The 17200-nt window shown below is 33.7% G+C and overlaps 1 protein-coding gene across 1 annotated transcript in view; it reads left to right on the forward strand.

Moving 5' to 3' along the window:
• The window catches only part of nonC (serine/threonine-protein kinase Smg1), a 235970-nt gene that overhangs the window by 24154 nt on the left and 194616 nt on the right, over positions 1–17200 (forward strand). Inside the window, exons 7-12 of the mRNA XM_069846010.1 lie at positions 21–178; positions 1844–1995; positions 3952–4130; positions 9702–9853; positions 10122–10278; positions 15887–16058. Coding sequence (XP_069702111.1) covers positions 21–178; positions 1844–1995; positions 3952–4130; positions 9702–9853; positions 10122–10278; positions 15887–16058 — 970 coding nt within the window. The remainder of the gene's footprint in view (positions 1–20; positions 179–1843; positions 1996–3951; positions 4131–9701; positions 9854–10121; positions 10279–15886; positions 16059–17200) is intronic.

A 17200-nucleotide genomic window follows, 5' to 3' on the forward strand; every position in this document is an offset into this window, starting at 1 on the left:
AGATATATTTTTTTCAATAGGGTTTTCAACACAGTTACGAAAAGTCTAGGTCAACATTTAAATCCAACTGTGTCACCAACTGTTGCATGGTCCTTCATAACAGACTGCTTTTCCAAGATGCTATGTACGGTTACCAAGGCCCTAGATATTTGCATGGACGAGGATTTAATAGTAACAGGTACGTGTTAAGTTCACAATACGTCCCTTCTAATGACAACATCCAAACAGCCTGCTACTTCTGCCTTTACCATATATCAGAACGTACATCAGAAAATAATTTATACTTCATTTTGAAAAGTACGTTGTAATAAAAAAGTAAGTTTTATCCAAACAAGTTGTTTTGATTCTACATTAGATGTGCGGAGCTATTAGCCTTACATATCGTCCCTCCTCCGGCAAACTAGCGAAAGTGAAAAATAAGCGACCCTGCACTTAAGGTCAATATTGTACTAAATAATAGTGCAATATTGACCTTAAGTGCAGGGTCGCTAATTTGTCACTTTCCCTAGTTTTTCAGAGGAGGGACGACATCTTACCTTTCATTCACTGGAGATGTGTTTAGAGTCTATGTAAGATTCAACTAATTTAAGAAACCCACTATGCCTTTCTAAAACTGCAAATAATATACATATCACGTCAATTAAAAAATTTCCCTATAACACAAATTATTTAAATAAAAAAAAAAAAGTTATCTACAACAAGAACAGGGTGTTCTAGAAAAAGGTTCCAATATTTAGAGAGGAGGTAGTATTCATCAAAACAAGAAATAAAATTCCTATAAACGTGGGTCATAAAATTAATATTTTCTGAGAAATGAGCAAATGTTTACCACTACTGTAAGGGCAGCATCTGTTTCACTGTGAGTTCTTTGGCAACAAACAAATGAGGAAACAGAATGCAACCATTTGTTAGTACATTTTACGCATCATACCATTGTTTGTGTTTGTATCAAGAGGATACTAAAGTAGACGGCAGTACGTTAGAGTACTAATGTAATAGTATTACTGTACCAGTCACACTCCTGCGGTGCTGAGTGGTCAGACCTCCAGCCTGTCACACGTGTGGCCCAGGCTCAAGTCCGGGTCAGATAAATCCATAGTGACACTTATGGCAGACAAGGTTGCAGGTTGGGTTTTTCTTGGGATTCTCCCGTTTTTCCCCATGTTAGACATCTACATTATTCTGTCACCGTTTCTCCATTTCATCATCATTCCATAGCATTGCTTGGCCTAGGGACGAGGGAGGTTGCCTGCTCGAAATCTGGGTACAGACACGCTACCTCCAGACTAGCTGGCCCGTGTTCGATTCCTGGCGGAGTCAGAGATTTTCATGTAAAATATCTACCTTGGGACTAGGAGAGATGGCGGTGCGCAATTTCTAATCCCTAGATTGTGCACCAATATGCCTGGATTAAATTGAGAATTCAAATTTTGTAGTATTAATTGAAGCGTCGGCTGGAACAATGTTATAAGTTACATTTGGTAAAATTTACAGGAGCTGCAAAACTGTGTACACATACAACATTGTTCTTATAGGATAGCAAACTTTTGAGTGGACAAATTTCACGTACTGCATTGATGGACAGTTGCAAGCGAAAGAGTGTAGCAAGGTAACATGACATACAACATTATTACACGGAAACACGCCGAATGGAAATATTGTAACTTACAATGTTGTTCCAGCTGACGCTTCAATTATTGTTGAGGTTCTTTATTAAGAAAAGTATGCAGTATGGTTATTGAATTCGTAATATTAATAAAAATATTTCTTATTGTGGTTTTCACAAAGGTGTGTGAAATATATTGTGCATTATGCCTATGTAAAAATGTGTTTTTTCCGACAGCTAATGAGTGCACATGCTTGCTGCTGACACACTTGCAGTCAAAAACATCATCGGCCAATGAAATGTTATATGGACTAATAAATACACAGCTTTCACTTGTGCCACAGCTTGCAGACTTCACAATCATCTCCACGCTCAAGATGATAGCAAAGGTTGGTCTAGTAATAAGAGTAAATTACGTGTTTTAACTTTGACCTTTCACCAGTGACTTGTAACATTTGATTTTGGAGAAGCAGATACAGTAAAAAATTAGATTCTGAAATTGAAATTCTTGTTCTTCTTTCCTGATGCTGCAGTCCTCTGGAGAACCTTGACCTCTTCAATGATTTTCCACCATGCTGATCTGTCCTGTGCTATTGTCCTCCATTTGTGATATGCCATCGTCCTCAGATCCTCTTCTATACTGCCCATCTAGTTTTGGGTCTCCCTCTGCTTCTATATCCTCTAGGGTTACACTTGCCAACAGCCATTTTGCACCAGACATAAAACTAACAAATTCTTACTAATTTTGACCATCTGAATTAAAAAATAACAAGCAAAATGTTCCTTCAGTTCGGGTTTTCGAGATGCACAATATAATTCATTTTATATGCATTCTATTTTAAAAATTCACTGTTTTTCGTGTGTAACTACTTTGTTTTACAAATGTGACTATCCATTATGTGAAAACAATATTAGTATAAGTAGGCCACCATGTTAGAAGCACTTGTAGAAATGGAAATTATTTTATTCTCCTTTTACGAGTCTATTTGGAGGGGGGAAAACAGGTTCGCAGTATAAATCTGCTCGAGTTTACCTGATTTTACTTGAGATGTGCATTTCTTTCACTGTGAACTTTAATGACTGTAGTTTATATTTTGCAATAGACCACCTTGTTAAAACGATTTCTAGAAGCGGAAATTGTTTTATTTCCCTTTTCAGTTCCACTTGTAGGGAAAGAAACAGATTCGCTATATGAAATCGCTTCAGTTTACCAGGAGATTTCTGTGGTGTTAGTATTCTGTGTAAGACGTGTATTTCTTTAAAGTGTGCTTTAATGATAATATTCAAATTACGAATGGTTTATATATGCGGATTTGAAGGTTGTAGCATTATTTCTTCAAATGCAATTAGGCTACACAAAATTTTTCTGCTTTGTGTGTGAATGGGACAGTCATGCTCGAGATAAGCATTATAAAATAAAACGACAATCACTAGAGTCAGGGAAGAAAAATATTATACATCAACCCCTTGTACTTCAAAGTAAAGTAATTTCACCCCCTTCACACATTAAGTTAGGGTTAATAAAGAATTTTGTTAAAGGGATGAATCATAAAACTGAAGCATTTAAACATATCCAGGAAAAATTTCCTGCTATTAGTGACTCGAAAATAAAAGAGGGAGTTTTCAATGGACCACAAATTAGAGAAGTAATGAAGGACAATCATTTCGAATCTTTGTTGGAAGGAAAAGAGAAAGCCACCTGGATTGCATTCAAGGAGGTTGTATTAAATTTTCTGGGTAACCGTAGAAGTGAGAACTATGAAGCACTAGTGCAAAATTTATTGTATATGAAACTATGGGTTGTAACATGCACTTGAAAATTTGCTTTCTTCACTTCCATCTTGACTTTTTCCTCGAGAATTGTGACGATTTCAGAGATGAGCATGGTGAATGCTTTCATCAAGAAATTTCAACTATGGAAAAAAGATACCAAGGACATTGGAGTACCAATATGCTAGCAGACTATTGTTGAACTTTATCTCATGATTTACCTAATGCCCAGTATAGAAGAAAATGCAGAAAAAGAAAGCTGTAATCTTCTGAACAGTGAATATTTAACCTTATTGTCATTATATAAAGCAGTATTTTGAATAGATACAAATTTGAAAATTTCTCAAAAACTGAAACAAAAAACTGTTTTTTATTGCCATATTCATATTCAGGAGGCTCAAATTATATAGAAAACATGTATCACATGCCCGGTGCAAAAAAAAAAAAAAAAAAAAAAAGGTTAAAATTTTTTACACAGCGTTATCATTCATTCATTCACGTGAAATTGTCATTACATATCTGTCATGTATTTGTGATAAAGCAGTTTGTTAATGTTATGATTTTTTACTTTGCAGACAGTACGTGAGGTGAGTGCTAATCTGCCTCTGGAACTTGTACAGAAGCTCCTGGGATCTGACTCGCCTATACGAGATTTACGTTTTTCACCCTCCTTGAATATTCAGGCTGAAGTCCTCGCTGTTTACCACAGTCTTCTTAACCTAAAAAATATCCCATTATTGCAGGAAGCATACAGGTATGTTTGATCAGCTGTGGGTTCTCAATTGTTGGAAGTAATACATCAGGTGTTCAAATAAAGATTAAGGTTATTGATGTAATTTTTAATGCAATGACAGGTGCTTGACTTCATGCATTCACCCAGGATTTTTCATGTAGGAGTGACATACCGAAGCTTTAGATCTTTTTGCCACTATAGACATAGCCCTCAGTCCACCATGAGTGGCGAACTATATAACATTACGTGATGATGATCATGATTAATAAAGCAATCGTGGAATGTTGGTAGTGGAAATAGGAGTACCCTGCAAATACCTATCACTAAACATTATCTTTGTGCACTGTTAATTTAATGTTACATGTCTGATAATTGGGATTCTATGTTGTAGTGTAACCATAAGAAGTAATGCTGTTTTCATCTTTATGGTAAAAACAGTTTTTACTTAATAATTCGCCTTTATTATATATTTCAGTGCATGTTGATAATATGAAGTCAGTCAACTTTGAATGTATGGGGTGGAAGTGATGATACTATGCAGATTGGAGGGGGAAGTATGTATGTATGTATTTATTCACACTGCAAATGGGTATATACCCAGTGGCAGTGTTAACTAATTACACTCAATAATGACAGTTAATAATAAACACAACTAATAAAAGAAAACAATAATTAATAATAATAATAACAAGGAGCATCCTAAATTAAATTAAGCATGATCACTTAAAATAACGTTTAAAGTAAATCTAATTTGTATCTTAACCCTAAGTTCGAACTAAGACCTACGAGTGTGACAGGTTCATACCTGCACAAGTACCTTTCAGCACTACACTTATTTCGCTGTCAACTCACTCACTGCACTGATTCTATCCTGATTTCACTAACACTTCTAACCATTTCACTGTTCAAATACTTTGCACAGCCAATTCACTGACACAAACACACTTCACTTACACAATAGACTTCACTGACACTACACACTTCACTGACACAATACACTTCCTCACTGATAGAACACTTCAAATAACAAGATATCAATTACACCCTTTAAATAGTGTGTATAATATACTACCGTCTCTTAGTTAAATCCTTAAGTCTATTTTTAAATACATTTTTGGTTATTGGTAAAGCCTTTAGTAAGTCTGCAGGTAAAGCATTCCAGTCCCTGATAGTATGATTGAGAAAAGAAAACTTTCCAGTGTCTGTCCTCTGTGTTCTTTCCCTCAATTTATATGAGTGGTCGTTCCTTGAAGAGTAATTTGGCTGCTGCAACCTATTTTTTATTTCTCTCCAGGCAGGCCTACATTAAAATAGATAGAAAAACATTCTGTATGTGTTTTGTAATTAAGTGCATGGTTTGGCAGCAGCGTATCACTGTCTCACTTAAGGTACGGTCACATGTCGCTACTTTTGCTGCACAACTTTTGTACTGCAGCTGCAAAAGTTGTGTGTCATGTTCACACGTAAGCCAAAAGTAGCGTGCTGCACACTACTTTTTGTGCTGCACAACCCGAGCGCTGAAAAAGTTGCAACTGGAGGTTGCGAGTCTGTTCACACACAAGGCGCTACTTTTGCAGCCGCAGTCTAGCTGCAGGTTGACTTTTCAATATACATTTTGTGGTAATGTTCGCATTATTATGAAACTCTTGCCATAGCTTACTTATCTACTACTTGCTTTTCTGTCCTAACTAGTATTCAGAAATTGGCATTATTTTTACTATAAAGCTATTAAAAACGCCTATATACTTAAATGATAACCAACAGCATATTCATGTAATCAATGTTGGCAACCCTCCTGTTTGAAACTATGTTACGAAAAATTAAAAAAAGTAATATCATCAGCAAATATACTCTGACTGTGTTGTACAATTAATAACTGTTACAAATAATTTATTTTCATCACATCTAACATTAAAATATATCCAAACAAAAGTATTATTGGCACATTTGGGTGGCAACACTGGTTGCAACCACTGCAAAAGTTTCAACAAAATCGATATCAAACGGCTGCAACCCTGAGAACCCTATTCATGTATCGCTACTTATAAGCTGTGCGCAGCATGAAAAAGTAGCGGGCTGCAGGTTCGGAGCTGCTACTTTTCGGGTTGCACTGTTGTTCACACGTCGCAGTATGAGAGTTGCGCAGTTTTTTGTACTGCAGCATTGCAAAAGTAGCGACGTGTGACCGTACCTTTACGAATACACACAAACTCAGGTCTGAATACCAGCATTCCATCCTTTTGTCACTGCAGCAGGGTTGTCAGACTTTGCATTGGCAGAAAATAGCAATATGTATTAATTTTTTTGTTTGATTTGCAAGAAACTCATCTGTTTGATTGAAAAACTGCAAAGGGATAAACCATTCCTTATCAGTTCCATTAATGATGAGTACAAATCAGAATTGTATTGATAGTAGTTATCGAGAAAAACAGTGTTAACATTAATTTCTTTCTGAGAAAAGTATTCATTTGGGACTAATATGGTATTAGAGTTATTTGTTGTACTCTGTCCAAGGAATAAACTGTTACAATCTGCATAGTTCTATTACTTCCACCCTGTATAACAAATGTTTTAATATCAGGAATTGAAATGCAATGCTTAAAACTGTTATTAAAAAAGTGAGCATGTTATGTGTAATTTGACGTGGTTTGTACAGGACCCTTAATACATATGGCTGCCATAGCTTGGGATCTGTCTCCTGAGCGACAGGTCGAGCAACAGCTGGTAAAATGCTGCCTACAATGGCAGAAGCAGAAATGAATTATGAAACAAACCTTCCTTACAGTAAATGTTGAAAGTTTCGTCTTTCTGCTAGTATACAAACTTGCTATCACAAGAATGTGTTGCCTTTTATTTGTCTGAGCACATCAGCTGAAATTATTCTTGTTTTGTACTCAATATTAGTCTGGGGTTCCGTTAATGTGTTCGGATTTGTGCAAAGTACTTGTCTTTCAAACTACCCCATAAATACAGAAATTAAGAAATGAACAAAGAAAGTAAAAATGAAAGAAGAAATAGGGCAATCAGGAAATGGAGAAAGAAAGCAAAAATTAAAAAAAAGAAGAACTGGAGAAGGAAAGAAAACACGAAAAGAAAAGCTGGAATAGAAAAATGAAGAAATTAAAAAAGAAAGGAAAACTGAAAAGAGAAAAAAAGGAATAGAGCAGTCAAATCTAGAAAGGAAACATCAAAAAAGAGAAGAACAAATAGAGAAATCAAGAAATGGAGCAAAAAAGAAAAGAAGAAATCAAGAAATGTTGATAGGAGACATAAAAGAGAATAGAAAAAATGGAGAAAGAAAGAAAACGCCAAAATAAGGAATGAAATAGTGGAATAAAGAAATGGAGGAAGAACTCAAGGGGAATAGACTAGGGAAGAATGTGTAATGTGACTATGGGCCAGTGCAGTGTCATTTCCCCCAGGATGCATATGCCATATATGCGGCAGCTGTGTATTTTAATGAGACTGTATATCTGTTCAGCATCATCAGCCATGTAAACACACTGCTGTAGGTTATATTTACTTCTTTAGGCTAATTGAAATTTGAATATTTGAGTGCTGTATGAATTGCTTGCATAGGCCTATATAAATTTTCTCCACATTTATGAGAACACTGCTGTGAGTAAATTAGTATTAACAGTTTAGTGCGCCATCTATCTTCAGATTCTTGCATTACTATTATGACATTGGGGATACTGAAGCCTTTTAGTATGAATTTTTTGGGAGTATAACTGAGCCATCCTTTCACCAGTGGCAGTAAATACAGAGACATCAATTGGAGTAATAAAAATAATAATAGTAATAGTAATTATAATGATGATGATAGTATTACTATAATAATAATAATAATAATAATAATAATAATAATAATAATCCATGTGCTACTGTCCAGCAAGGGCCTAGTGCTAGTCTCACATTCCATGCTTTAACAGAGGTGAACGATCATCCAACCATATTTGAGGTAACATGTGGTTAGCATGGTGGGCACTGGTTCTATACCCTGACCTAAATTTTATGGAAAATTTCTTTCCGAGGAAGACTAAAACCAGCACTCATTCTATAATGCTAATCCAAGGCATGACACCTTAGAACATGATGCTATGGCACAGGTCATAAAGGAATATTAGTTCAGAAATTTCAGTTAAGAATATCGATGGAGAAAGAAATGTCTGGAACAAATTAATTGGGAAAGCTAAAATCCACAACATGTTGTAATGTTGAAGAAAGAAGAAATGTGTCATCTAACACAGTATAGATTATTGGTGTTCATATATATCACTGAAATTTTCTACATTTGAAATTAAATTTTTGATCATGTAGAACTCTAAGTAGAATTAATTACCTACTATATCTTCAAAATGTTACCTACAAAATTATGTGTAGTATTTTGGTGTAAGGTATGTCGTTTAACTATATCAGATGTTACCATAATCCTCAGTTTAAAAACCTTTCAGGAGAGCTGAAAAACTAATTATGTATTTTATTCTAGTTACTTATTTATCAGTAAGCCATAGGCCTATATTACACTATCAAATTTCTGTGTTAAAGAATATGATAAAATTTTTTATCAAGTATATAATGATCAAATGTAAGATTTTGAGTATGTTACACATGTCAAAGTTTTTATAATATATTTCATCACAGTTCTAATAACAGATTCACAACAGATTTGCATATTGTAACTGTAAATGCAATAATGGTTATTGCATTAATACTGAAGAAGAAATCAAAAGAAGAAACGTATTTGGTTAGAGATTCGGGTAGGGAGAAAAGATACAAAAGGAATCCACTGATAGAACTTCAGTGTGAAGATGTGAAATCCTATTTAAGAATGCATGGTGAAACATTTCATGTGACTTATAATGTGATATTAAAAGTTTTGTGGTTTTCACAGATTTTATCAAAGATATGATGATGACCATGACTTTTATCACAGAACTATGTCACAGCTAGATGTGATTAAAGATGCTATATTACACTGTAAAAGATTTTATCATATATATTTTATCAAACTTCAATGACACAGAAATTGTCATTATTAACAAAAGTCAAGATTCGGTAAAATGCTAACTCAGTATCGAGAGGGATACAGCGTTTTATCAGGGTTGAAGTGGTTCAAAGAACATACTTGTCAAGGATGAACTTGATCAAAGAATGCCCAACAATTCTAATAAGAACCAGGTTCCTCATGGTATTAACCGGCAGGAATGATCCTAGTGGAGAGACAATGAATTTGAGTTGGGAGAGTCTCACAATAATAGTGGCAGCGTGAAATTTGAACATTTCTTGGTTCCGTGATGAAAATTATAGTGAAAAGGTATCAAAATGGTGTTCCAGCACATTCCACCAGAAAAAAAAGGCATAACTCTTCAGTATACTGTCATTGTTTCTTTCCTTCTTAGAGCAGTATTAAGAATTTGAAATTTCTTAGTATAACAAATAGGAAAAACGAGGACAAGCAGTGTTGATTATGGATGTTACTTTTTTTTTCTGGTAAAAATATTAAATACCTATTTCGAAAAGCTGATGTTTTAAAATTTTGTATCCTGTACTTTTTAAAATACTGTTTTATGATGTTATAATCTTTTGCAGATATGTTCTTGGTGATTTGGAGATAGCTTATAAGATGTATGTGCCATCTATAGGTGAATTGTGCCAACAGAATCCTCATACAGATATTGTATATTCAGTGAACAATGTGGAAACAGTAATTATATTTCACCTTCGTGCTCTTGCAGACCTAGGTAAAAACTTTAGTTTCTTTCGTTTTTCATCTCGATATTGTAGTAAGAAATTTATGTATATTTATTCTTATTTTTTGTTTTTGTAGCTATTTCTTCGATATAGAGAAGGGTAGAAAATTTGTATTGTTTGCTTTGCTCTGAACAACCTTGTGTGTAATTTAATCAATTGTTCCATTTCTTTCTATATTTGTGGGCTACTCATTTCAATATGTTAATATTTCTAAACTATATTGCACTTACAGTAATACTTCTTGTTAATCATTTGCAGCTAATGCAAGTAATTCCATCATTGGAATGTGGGCATTGAAGCCAAGCATTCTAGAGTTACTGGCAGTGAAATTGCTGCCATATGATAGTGGTCTAGCACAACATTCTCCAGCTCTGCAGTATGCTGTTCTATACCTTCTTTATAGTCATTGCTCAAGGTATGCAAACATAAATATGACTTACTTTTCTTCCATGTCCGTTATTTATCTGGGCATTTACAATACAGAATGGAATGCTGAGTTTCTGACTGGAAATTTTCAAACTTTTCTTTCTCTGCTTTTACTCTCACTGTAGTTTAAAAATCTTATTAGACGTAAAATATTATATTGTAACTAATAAGGCAGAGACGAACAGTAAAGAAAGGTCAGAATTTGCGACAGTTGAGGATTTAGCAGAGATATTGGATATGTGTAAAAAAAAAAGTAGGGTTATAATCAAAAAGTGCAAGTATAGTGAAACTGGAAAAGATCGAGAAGTATAGGGGAGAGAGAAAGTGTATAAGCAGATGTGTAAAATGAAATGTAAGTATTTATAGGAAGTGAGAATAGTGACAATAGATTAGGTGTAAGCAGAATAGTTTGAAAGTGAAAGTGAGCGAAAATAGAAATGAGTGAAAATAGTGAGAAAGGGTTTAGAGAAATGAACAAGTGTCAGCATAAAATTAGTACTAACATTTGAATGTTGGAACAGTAATTGAATAAAAGGTCAAAGAACAAATAGGCAAATAATTCAATATGATAAATTATAGAGAAAAATTGAAATTGATATTTTAGTGAATAGTAGTTAGAGGAAAAGGGGGGTGTGAAAGGAGTATATAATATTAGATATATTAGGATTAATGAACAAATAGAGAATAGCAAATGAAATGTAGGGAAATACTGAAGAGGAGATTGACCAAGTAATGAAAAAAGGTACATAGCGGAATTGGGAGTATGTGTGTAGACGTGTACTGCAAATAATGTGTTATTGTAATAATATGTTAATGATGGCACTGGATACAGAAATGTGAGGTACACCGTTACATGTAAAGAAGTGCTGTGAAGAAATATATATCATATCATATCATATTGTAACTTTCTTGTTGCGTCTTCATAATTAAAACCATTTAAATAAATGTATAATATTAAAAATAAAACCAAAACAATAAATTCCTATTTTATATAAATTAATTATTATAATATAAATAACCCTATAGATGCAAAATGAGAAAGCAAAATCACAGACAAAAAGACCTGAGTTTAAGGGGGACAACAGGTGAAGTTTTGGTCATTTTCATTCAAAAATCGCATTTTAATATTCTTGTGAAAAATGAATCAGCAATCTCTTATTTATATGAGCAAGTTTCAATGTTCTCCAGCGCTCGAAAGCATAAAAATTACGCAATATATAAATGGCTGCACTCTTGAATTTTAATTCCATGCAAATTTTACAAGCTGTTTCCTCACACTTTTTTTCAGCACATTTCATCATGTTCGAAGTGTAAAGGCTCTTATAATGTTGATGCTAGGAACATGAAATTTTTACTGCATGTTCTATATACTGTGGTTAACAAAATAGTGCATGGATTTTGTGATCAAATGAATACTTTTTGAAATACAAAATGAAGTATAATTATAGTGGTAATGGAAAATTTTTATTTTTAGGTATGGTCTATTCCATATGAAATCGATCAGTAAAAAAACCTCGCATTTTTTTAATACTCTAATTTTTACCCTATTTATTCAAGATGCTGAGGAGAGTGCATTTTCAAAAATATACTATCGAAAGTCAAACGGTTTTTCGTACTGTTGAGCGACAAATTTAGCGTATTTTATAAAAACAAGCCTCTTTCAGCGCTCAGAACTCTGGAACCATTTACTGCAGAACATTGAACGGGAGCTCATTTTGAAGCTGACATTTGGTAGATTATGTTAAGAAGTAATCCTTATTTTTATTGTACACAGAGAGACAGATAATCTGATTTTACTTACTTTTAGGCTTTTTGCCCATTTGTAAAAATGTAAAAATATTGAGAAAAAACCTTGCATTATTAAGAGGGATTCGGCATTGTTTGCTTAGTGGTACGGCAATAAGTTTCGAGGGTACTAAATAAATTATATTCACACGCCTGGACTTGAACGGTGCAGTACCGCATGAACTGGCTGAGAGATGAAGATAAGCAAGCATTGGGCGTCATTTTACTCCTGTGTTATGAAAACTTGTGATAAAGCTAGTCCAGCTATGCTCTACTAGACGAAACATCACGTGTTTATGTCTTCTGTCCTTGCTTGCCTAGGCTAGCTCCCGTCTCACAGTCAGCTGGTTAGTTCACGCGCATACTATTTATTTTCTTTATTTGATATTTTCAATACTTTATCAACTGTGCACCAGTAAAAAATATGTGTTTATTTGTACTTTCAATGCGGAATCTAACCATATATTTTAAAAATATTTTTTCATGGGCAAAGGCGTCTTAATGAAGAAAAATCTAAATTTCTCCATTTCCATAAAAAGTACGAAAAATAACTTCTCAGCATCAAAATAAACCATGATTTTGATCACTGGGTGAAAGGGTTTTAGAGCCACAACAGTTTAAAGTTTCTAATTTTATGAAAATGCGATAAATTTAAATATTTTTAATTTAAATACTATGAAGTTCTGATGCCTCAAACATTGCACAAAGCATTATATCACAGTTGTCAACGGACAGAAAAAGTTTCATTGTATTTAAAAATTGCAAGGTCAATTTTCTCTATATTTCGTTCGATTTGAGATCGAATAGCCCGTCTGCAGTGGTTAGAAAAAATTGTTCTCCCTTTTGTAGTAAAGATACAGGAAAACTAATACCTAATGTTTTTTCTAAATATGCCTCTTGTCTTGCAAAAAAAATCCGAACATTTTACTGAAAAATTGAGCTACACATTTCAATTTGAAATTTGCAAATTTTTCAAAATATTTTTGTTAATAACTCAGAAACTAATTCACTCACAAAAATGAAACTTCACCACATCATTATCTATTACACCGTGATTATGTGTACAAAAAATCAGGGACATAGCTTGAAAAATGTATAAAATAGAAATTTCACCCATTGGCCATCACCCGTTATTTCTGATTGAGATTCTGCCTGATTGTACATCTATTATCAGGAAGTACATCTCACTTGACGATATGTGTCAGAGGAAAAACAATTGTTTGTATACATCTGAAGTCTGATTAGTGTAATATGTAGCTAATCGGCAATATATGCAATGGAGGGGGAAAAGAACTGACCACCTTACCCCATTATATACTGGTCTAGTTATCTCATAAGTGGTGTCATGTTGATTTATCACTTGTGAGGTTCAGACCTGTCTTCGGACAATTGACTAAACAACAAACACCTCCCTTAATGACGAGATTATTATTGATAGTTACGTTATAAATGCCTTTGATATCCACTATCTCACAGGGGAAGAGGCAAATGAGGAAAGGGCCATGGGACATTACAAAAGTGGGTGTTTATTCTGCATTTTGGTGTGAAGGAGGCAAGAAAATCTGCTGAGATAGGATCAAAAGGTGCAGGATAAATGTCAAGTTGGATGTTGTTATTTAGGATGGTTGATTACAGAAGATAGGAAAAAAGCATCTTCTAATATTGACTATGAAGCTGGGACTTCTGTCCATAATGATTGGCCACAGAGAGAGAAACAAGATATATTAATTAAGAATTCAGGAAACTTCAGCTAATATGAAGGAAACCCTTGAAACTTCACTCTCAATGAGAAACACATTTTAGGCATAAATAAATACAAAAGTTTCATCCATTCTCCAAATCCTTGTATTGGTAACAATTTTTTTTTTACTATATAACTCTTTAATTACAAAATACAGTACCTCGTAGACTATACTAAAGCCGTTTTTGTTAATCCAAAACTTCTTGGAAATCTGAAGTCTTTGCAGCTCAGTTTGTAACCTTTCATTTCAATTTACTGAAAAAACTACGAATAGCACTACTATTTGGTAGAGAGTCATTTAATCGGTGTTACCATTTAGTATATGTATGCTACCTTCTAAGTGTGTATTTCATCAAGCTGCAACAGTTAAGATTGTTTGTGTACTTTTACTGATAGGTAAAAATGCATCATCACCCTCTAATATTAATGATCAAACCTACCAGTCCAATAGCAATGAAGATGATTTGGATTAAAGCTTCGAAAAAGAATTGTATTTTCTTCCCAAACATTACGAAGTTCTTGTAGTATCAATCCACATGATATAAATGATTAAGAAACCAGTCTTTATGGTTGAAATATCTGTAATAAGAAAGTAGATTGTCAAAGAAATTTGATTAATCAAAATGACTCAAGCAGAAAAGTATGTTAAAAGAATAATGAGTCTGTGATTAGGGTGGCCAGATGTCCTCTTTTGTCCGGACATGTCCTCCTTTTTAGGCCTTTGTCCATGGTCCAGGCAGATTTTTAAAAAATCAAGAAATGTCCTCCTTTTCGTAACTTTTCTGCCTGATATTTTGAAATTATCTGATTTGACGCCTTTTTCAAGTAATTTGCCTGTAGGTGGCAGCAGCATCGACGAAATATACTCTTTGCCAACAGTCATAACTGAAAGTAATGCTTACAAAGTAATATTAAATTCACATTTTGTGTGGTCTTTTTATGTATTTCAATAGTCATTTATAGTTCACTTGGCTTTCATATGTAGTTAACTGTGAAATCATTTTATATTATTAAGTTTTATTATAAGTATCCTGTAATAGGATATATATTGACATAATTTTAAATATAATAGGCTATAGGCCTAAGCCTAAATCTAAATATATATTTTTTGTCCTCTATTATAGTTCCCTTGGCTTTCATATGTAGCTAACTATAAAACCATTATTATTAAATTTTACCATAATTATTTTGAAATATGAACATACTTTTGAGTATGATATAAGCTTAAATCTGTACTGTAAAAAAAATTAAAATTATGGTTTATTTAATGATGCTCACAACAATGAAGTTATATCAGCGTCACTGGTGTGCTGGAATTTTGTCCCTCAGGAGTTCTTTTACATGCCAGTAAATCTACCGACATCAGCCTGTCGCATTTAAACACACTTAAATGTCATCGACTTAGGCCGAGATCGAACCCTCTACCTCGAGCACAGAAGGCCAGCGCTATACCGACTACATTACCCAGACAGACTGTACTGTAATATTTTGTAAGAAAATAGATATTGCCGTAATTTATACTATAATATAGGCCTAAGCCTAAATCTGAATACATATTTTCTGTCCTCTTTTTTTCGAACAATGTCCTCCTTTTTGAAGCTTTGTGTTCTCTTTTCTATCAGTGTGAATCTGGTCACCCTATCTGTAATGAACATAGAAATGCCAGAAACATGAAACCATTGTGTGATTAAAAAAAATCTGTGAGTTTAGTTCTCTAAAAGCCAAGAAATACCTTCTTGAAATTTTGTAACCTTCTCACTTAAAGTGAACATGTGTTTATAGTCTTCATGGTTGGATATGAGCCTAGGACCTAGGAAGTGAGACAGGCTCTTAGGTTCTTATCACTAATAGAAATGAAAAGGAATGGGCTTACTAATTTTTTTTTAGTCTAAAATACACACTTGATATAGAGGATGGTCACTTTTTTATCTTTATTTTTTCTTTCTTTCAATATATAAGAGTGAAGCCCCTGGCACGAGGTAATTTTACCATTATCTTAAAATGGCATTACAATGAAGAATTATATTTTCAATATAACTATTTTATCTTTGATCTTTTGCTGCTTTTACAGGTACAACCATTTTGTCTCCAGTAGTGGTTTGGTGAGTTCCGTACATGGTAGATCAAACGTCCATGACATTCTTGGCTTACCAGCCACTCTTGGCCCCGAAGTTCCCACAACTTCTCCCACAAGTGGCCATCTCTCCATTATACTTGGATTACTGTCCAATATGCTGTTGCAGGTTTGTTATTTAAATGCTATAATATATTTGTCTTTTTTTCCCGAGCATTATTCTTAATCTTGCCGATGTTATCAATGTGATTCATCTGTTTTATCTGAGGCTTATATTGAGACTTGAAACTAATATTCCAAAATCTATCCAACGGGTTCTGCAGCATTTCCTCCACATGTGATATTTCAATTATAACACTGATACATTGCAGTAGAGTTCCTAATGCCATTCTTCGTTACATTTAAATTGGGAAAAGATCTCTGAGCTGTCTGAAGAAGCATTGGACTGGGAATTCAGCATTGGAGTCCAGTTGGGATGCTGAATCTCCCGTTTTTCATGGAAGGAACTGAATGTGTACCAGTAATTCTTAAATTCCTGCCTTTCTCCAGAAATGAAATTTAGTTACATGTTGAGGATGTGTTGTGCATGTGTTTTGGTATGTCACCAAATCATTAGCAATACAAGAGTTAAAAGTGTGTAATGAAGATGTAAATTTATCATTGGTTATACTCTAAATTAAAGCAGTCAAACTTTGTGTTTCAACATTTTTATTTTTTTCAAGATATAGAAAATTTCTACTTATTTTTAAAAGGTTCTGAATCAAAACAAAAGATAGTTGTATTTGAGTGTGTAGTCTTTGGAGATTAACATTTTTTTTAATGTTCGAAATTTAAAAAACGACGTTTTGAAGTAATTTTCAGACTAGATTTATAAAATATGAAAAAGCTTTAAAACTTCAAAGTGTTAAAATAGTTTATAAATACCTTAAATATGCCTGACTGCCATTTTGAAGTTTTTATTCCTCATTGTTAGTGATATTATTAATGTGTATGGTCTTATATATTCAGCGACACTGTCTTCTATGGTTGGGGGTATATGGGTGTAGTGATGGGGATGTCATTGTGTTGTTTATCAGGATGTCAAAGTGTGTGTATGAATTGAAATGTAATTGTGTATTAAGTATGTGTTGTTTGTGTGTTCTTGTATGTTTGTGTGTTTTGTATTGTTCTAGTACATTTGATTATTAACTTTTGGGTGCTATGTGTAATATTTTCGTGTCCATTTATTTTTTATCGTAATTAAACAGAAACATATACTGTATAACCTAACAGGCATATGTAATAACTGCTCCGATTTCTATACTGTATATG

Source organism: Periplaneta americana, chromosome 14 (assembly GCF_040183065.1).
Source record: "Periplaneta americana isolate PAMFEO1 chromosome 14, P.americana_PAMFEO1_priV1, whole genome shotgun sequence".
Classification (NCBI taxonomy): Eukaryota; Metazoa; Arthropoda; class Insecta; order Blattodea; family Blattidae; genus Periplaneta; species Periplaneta americana.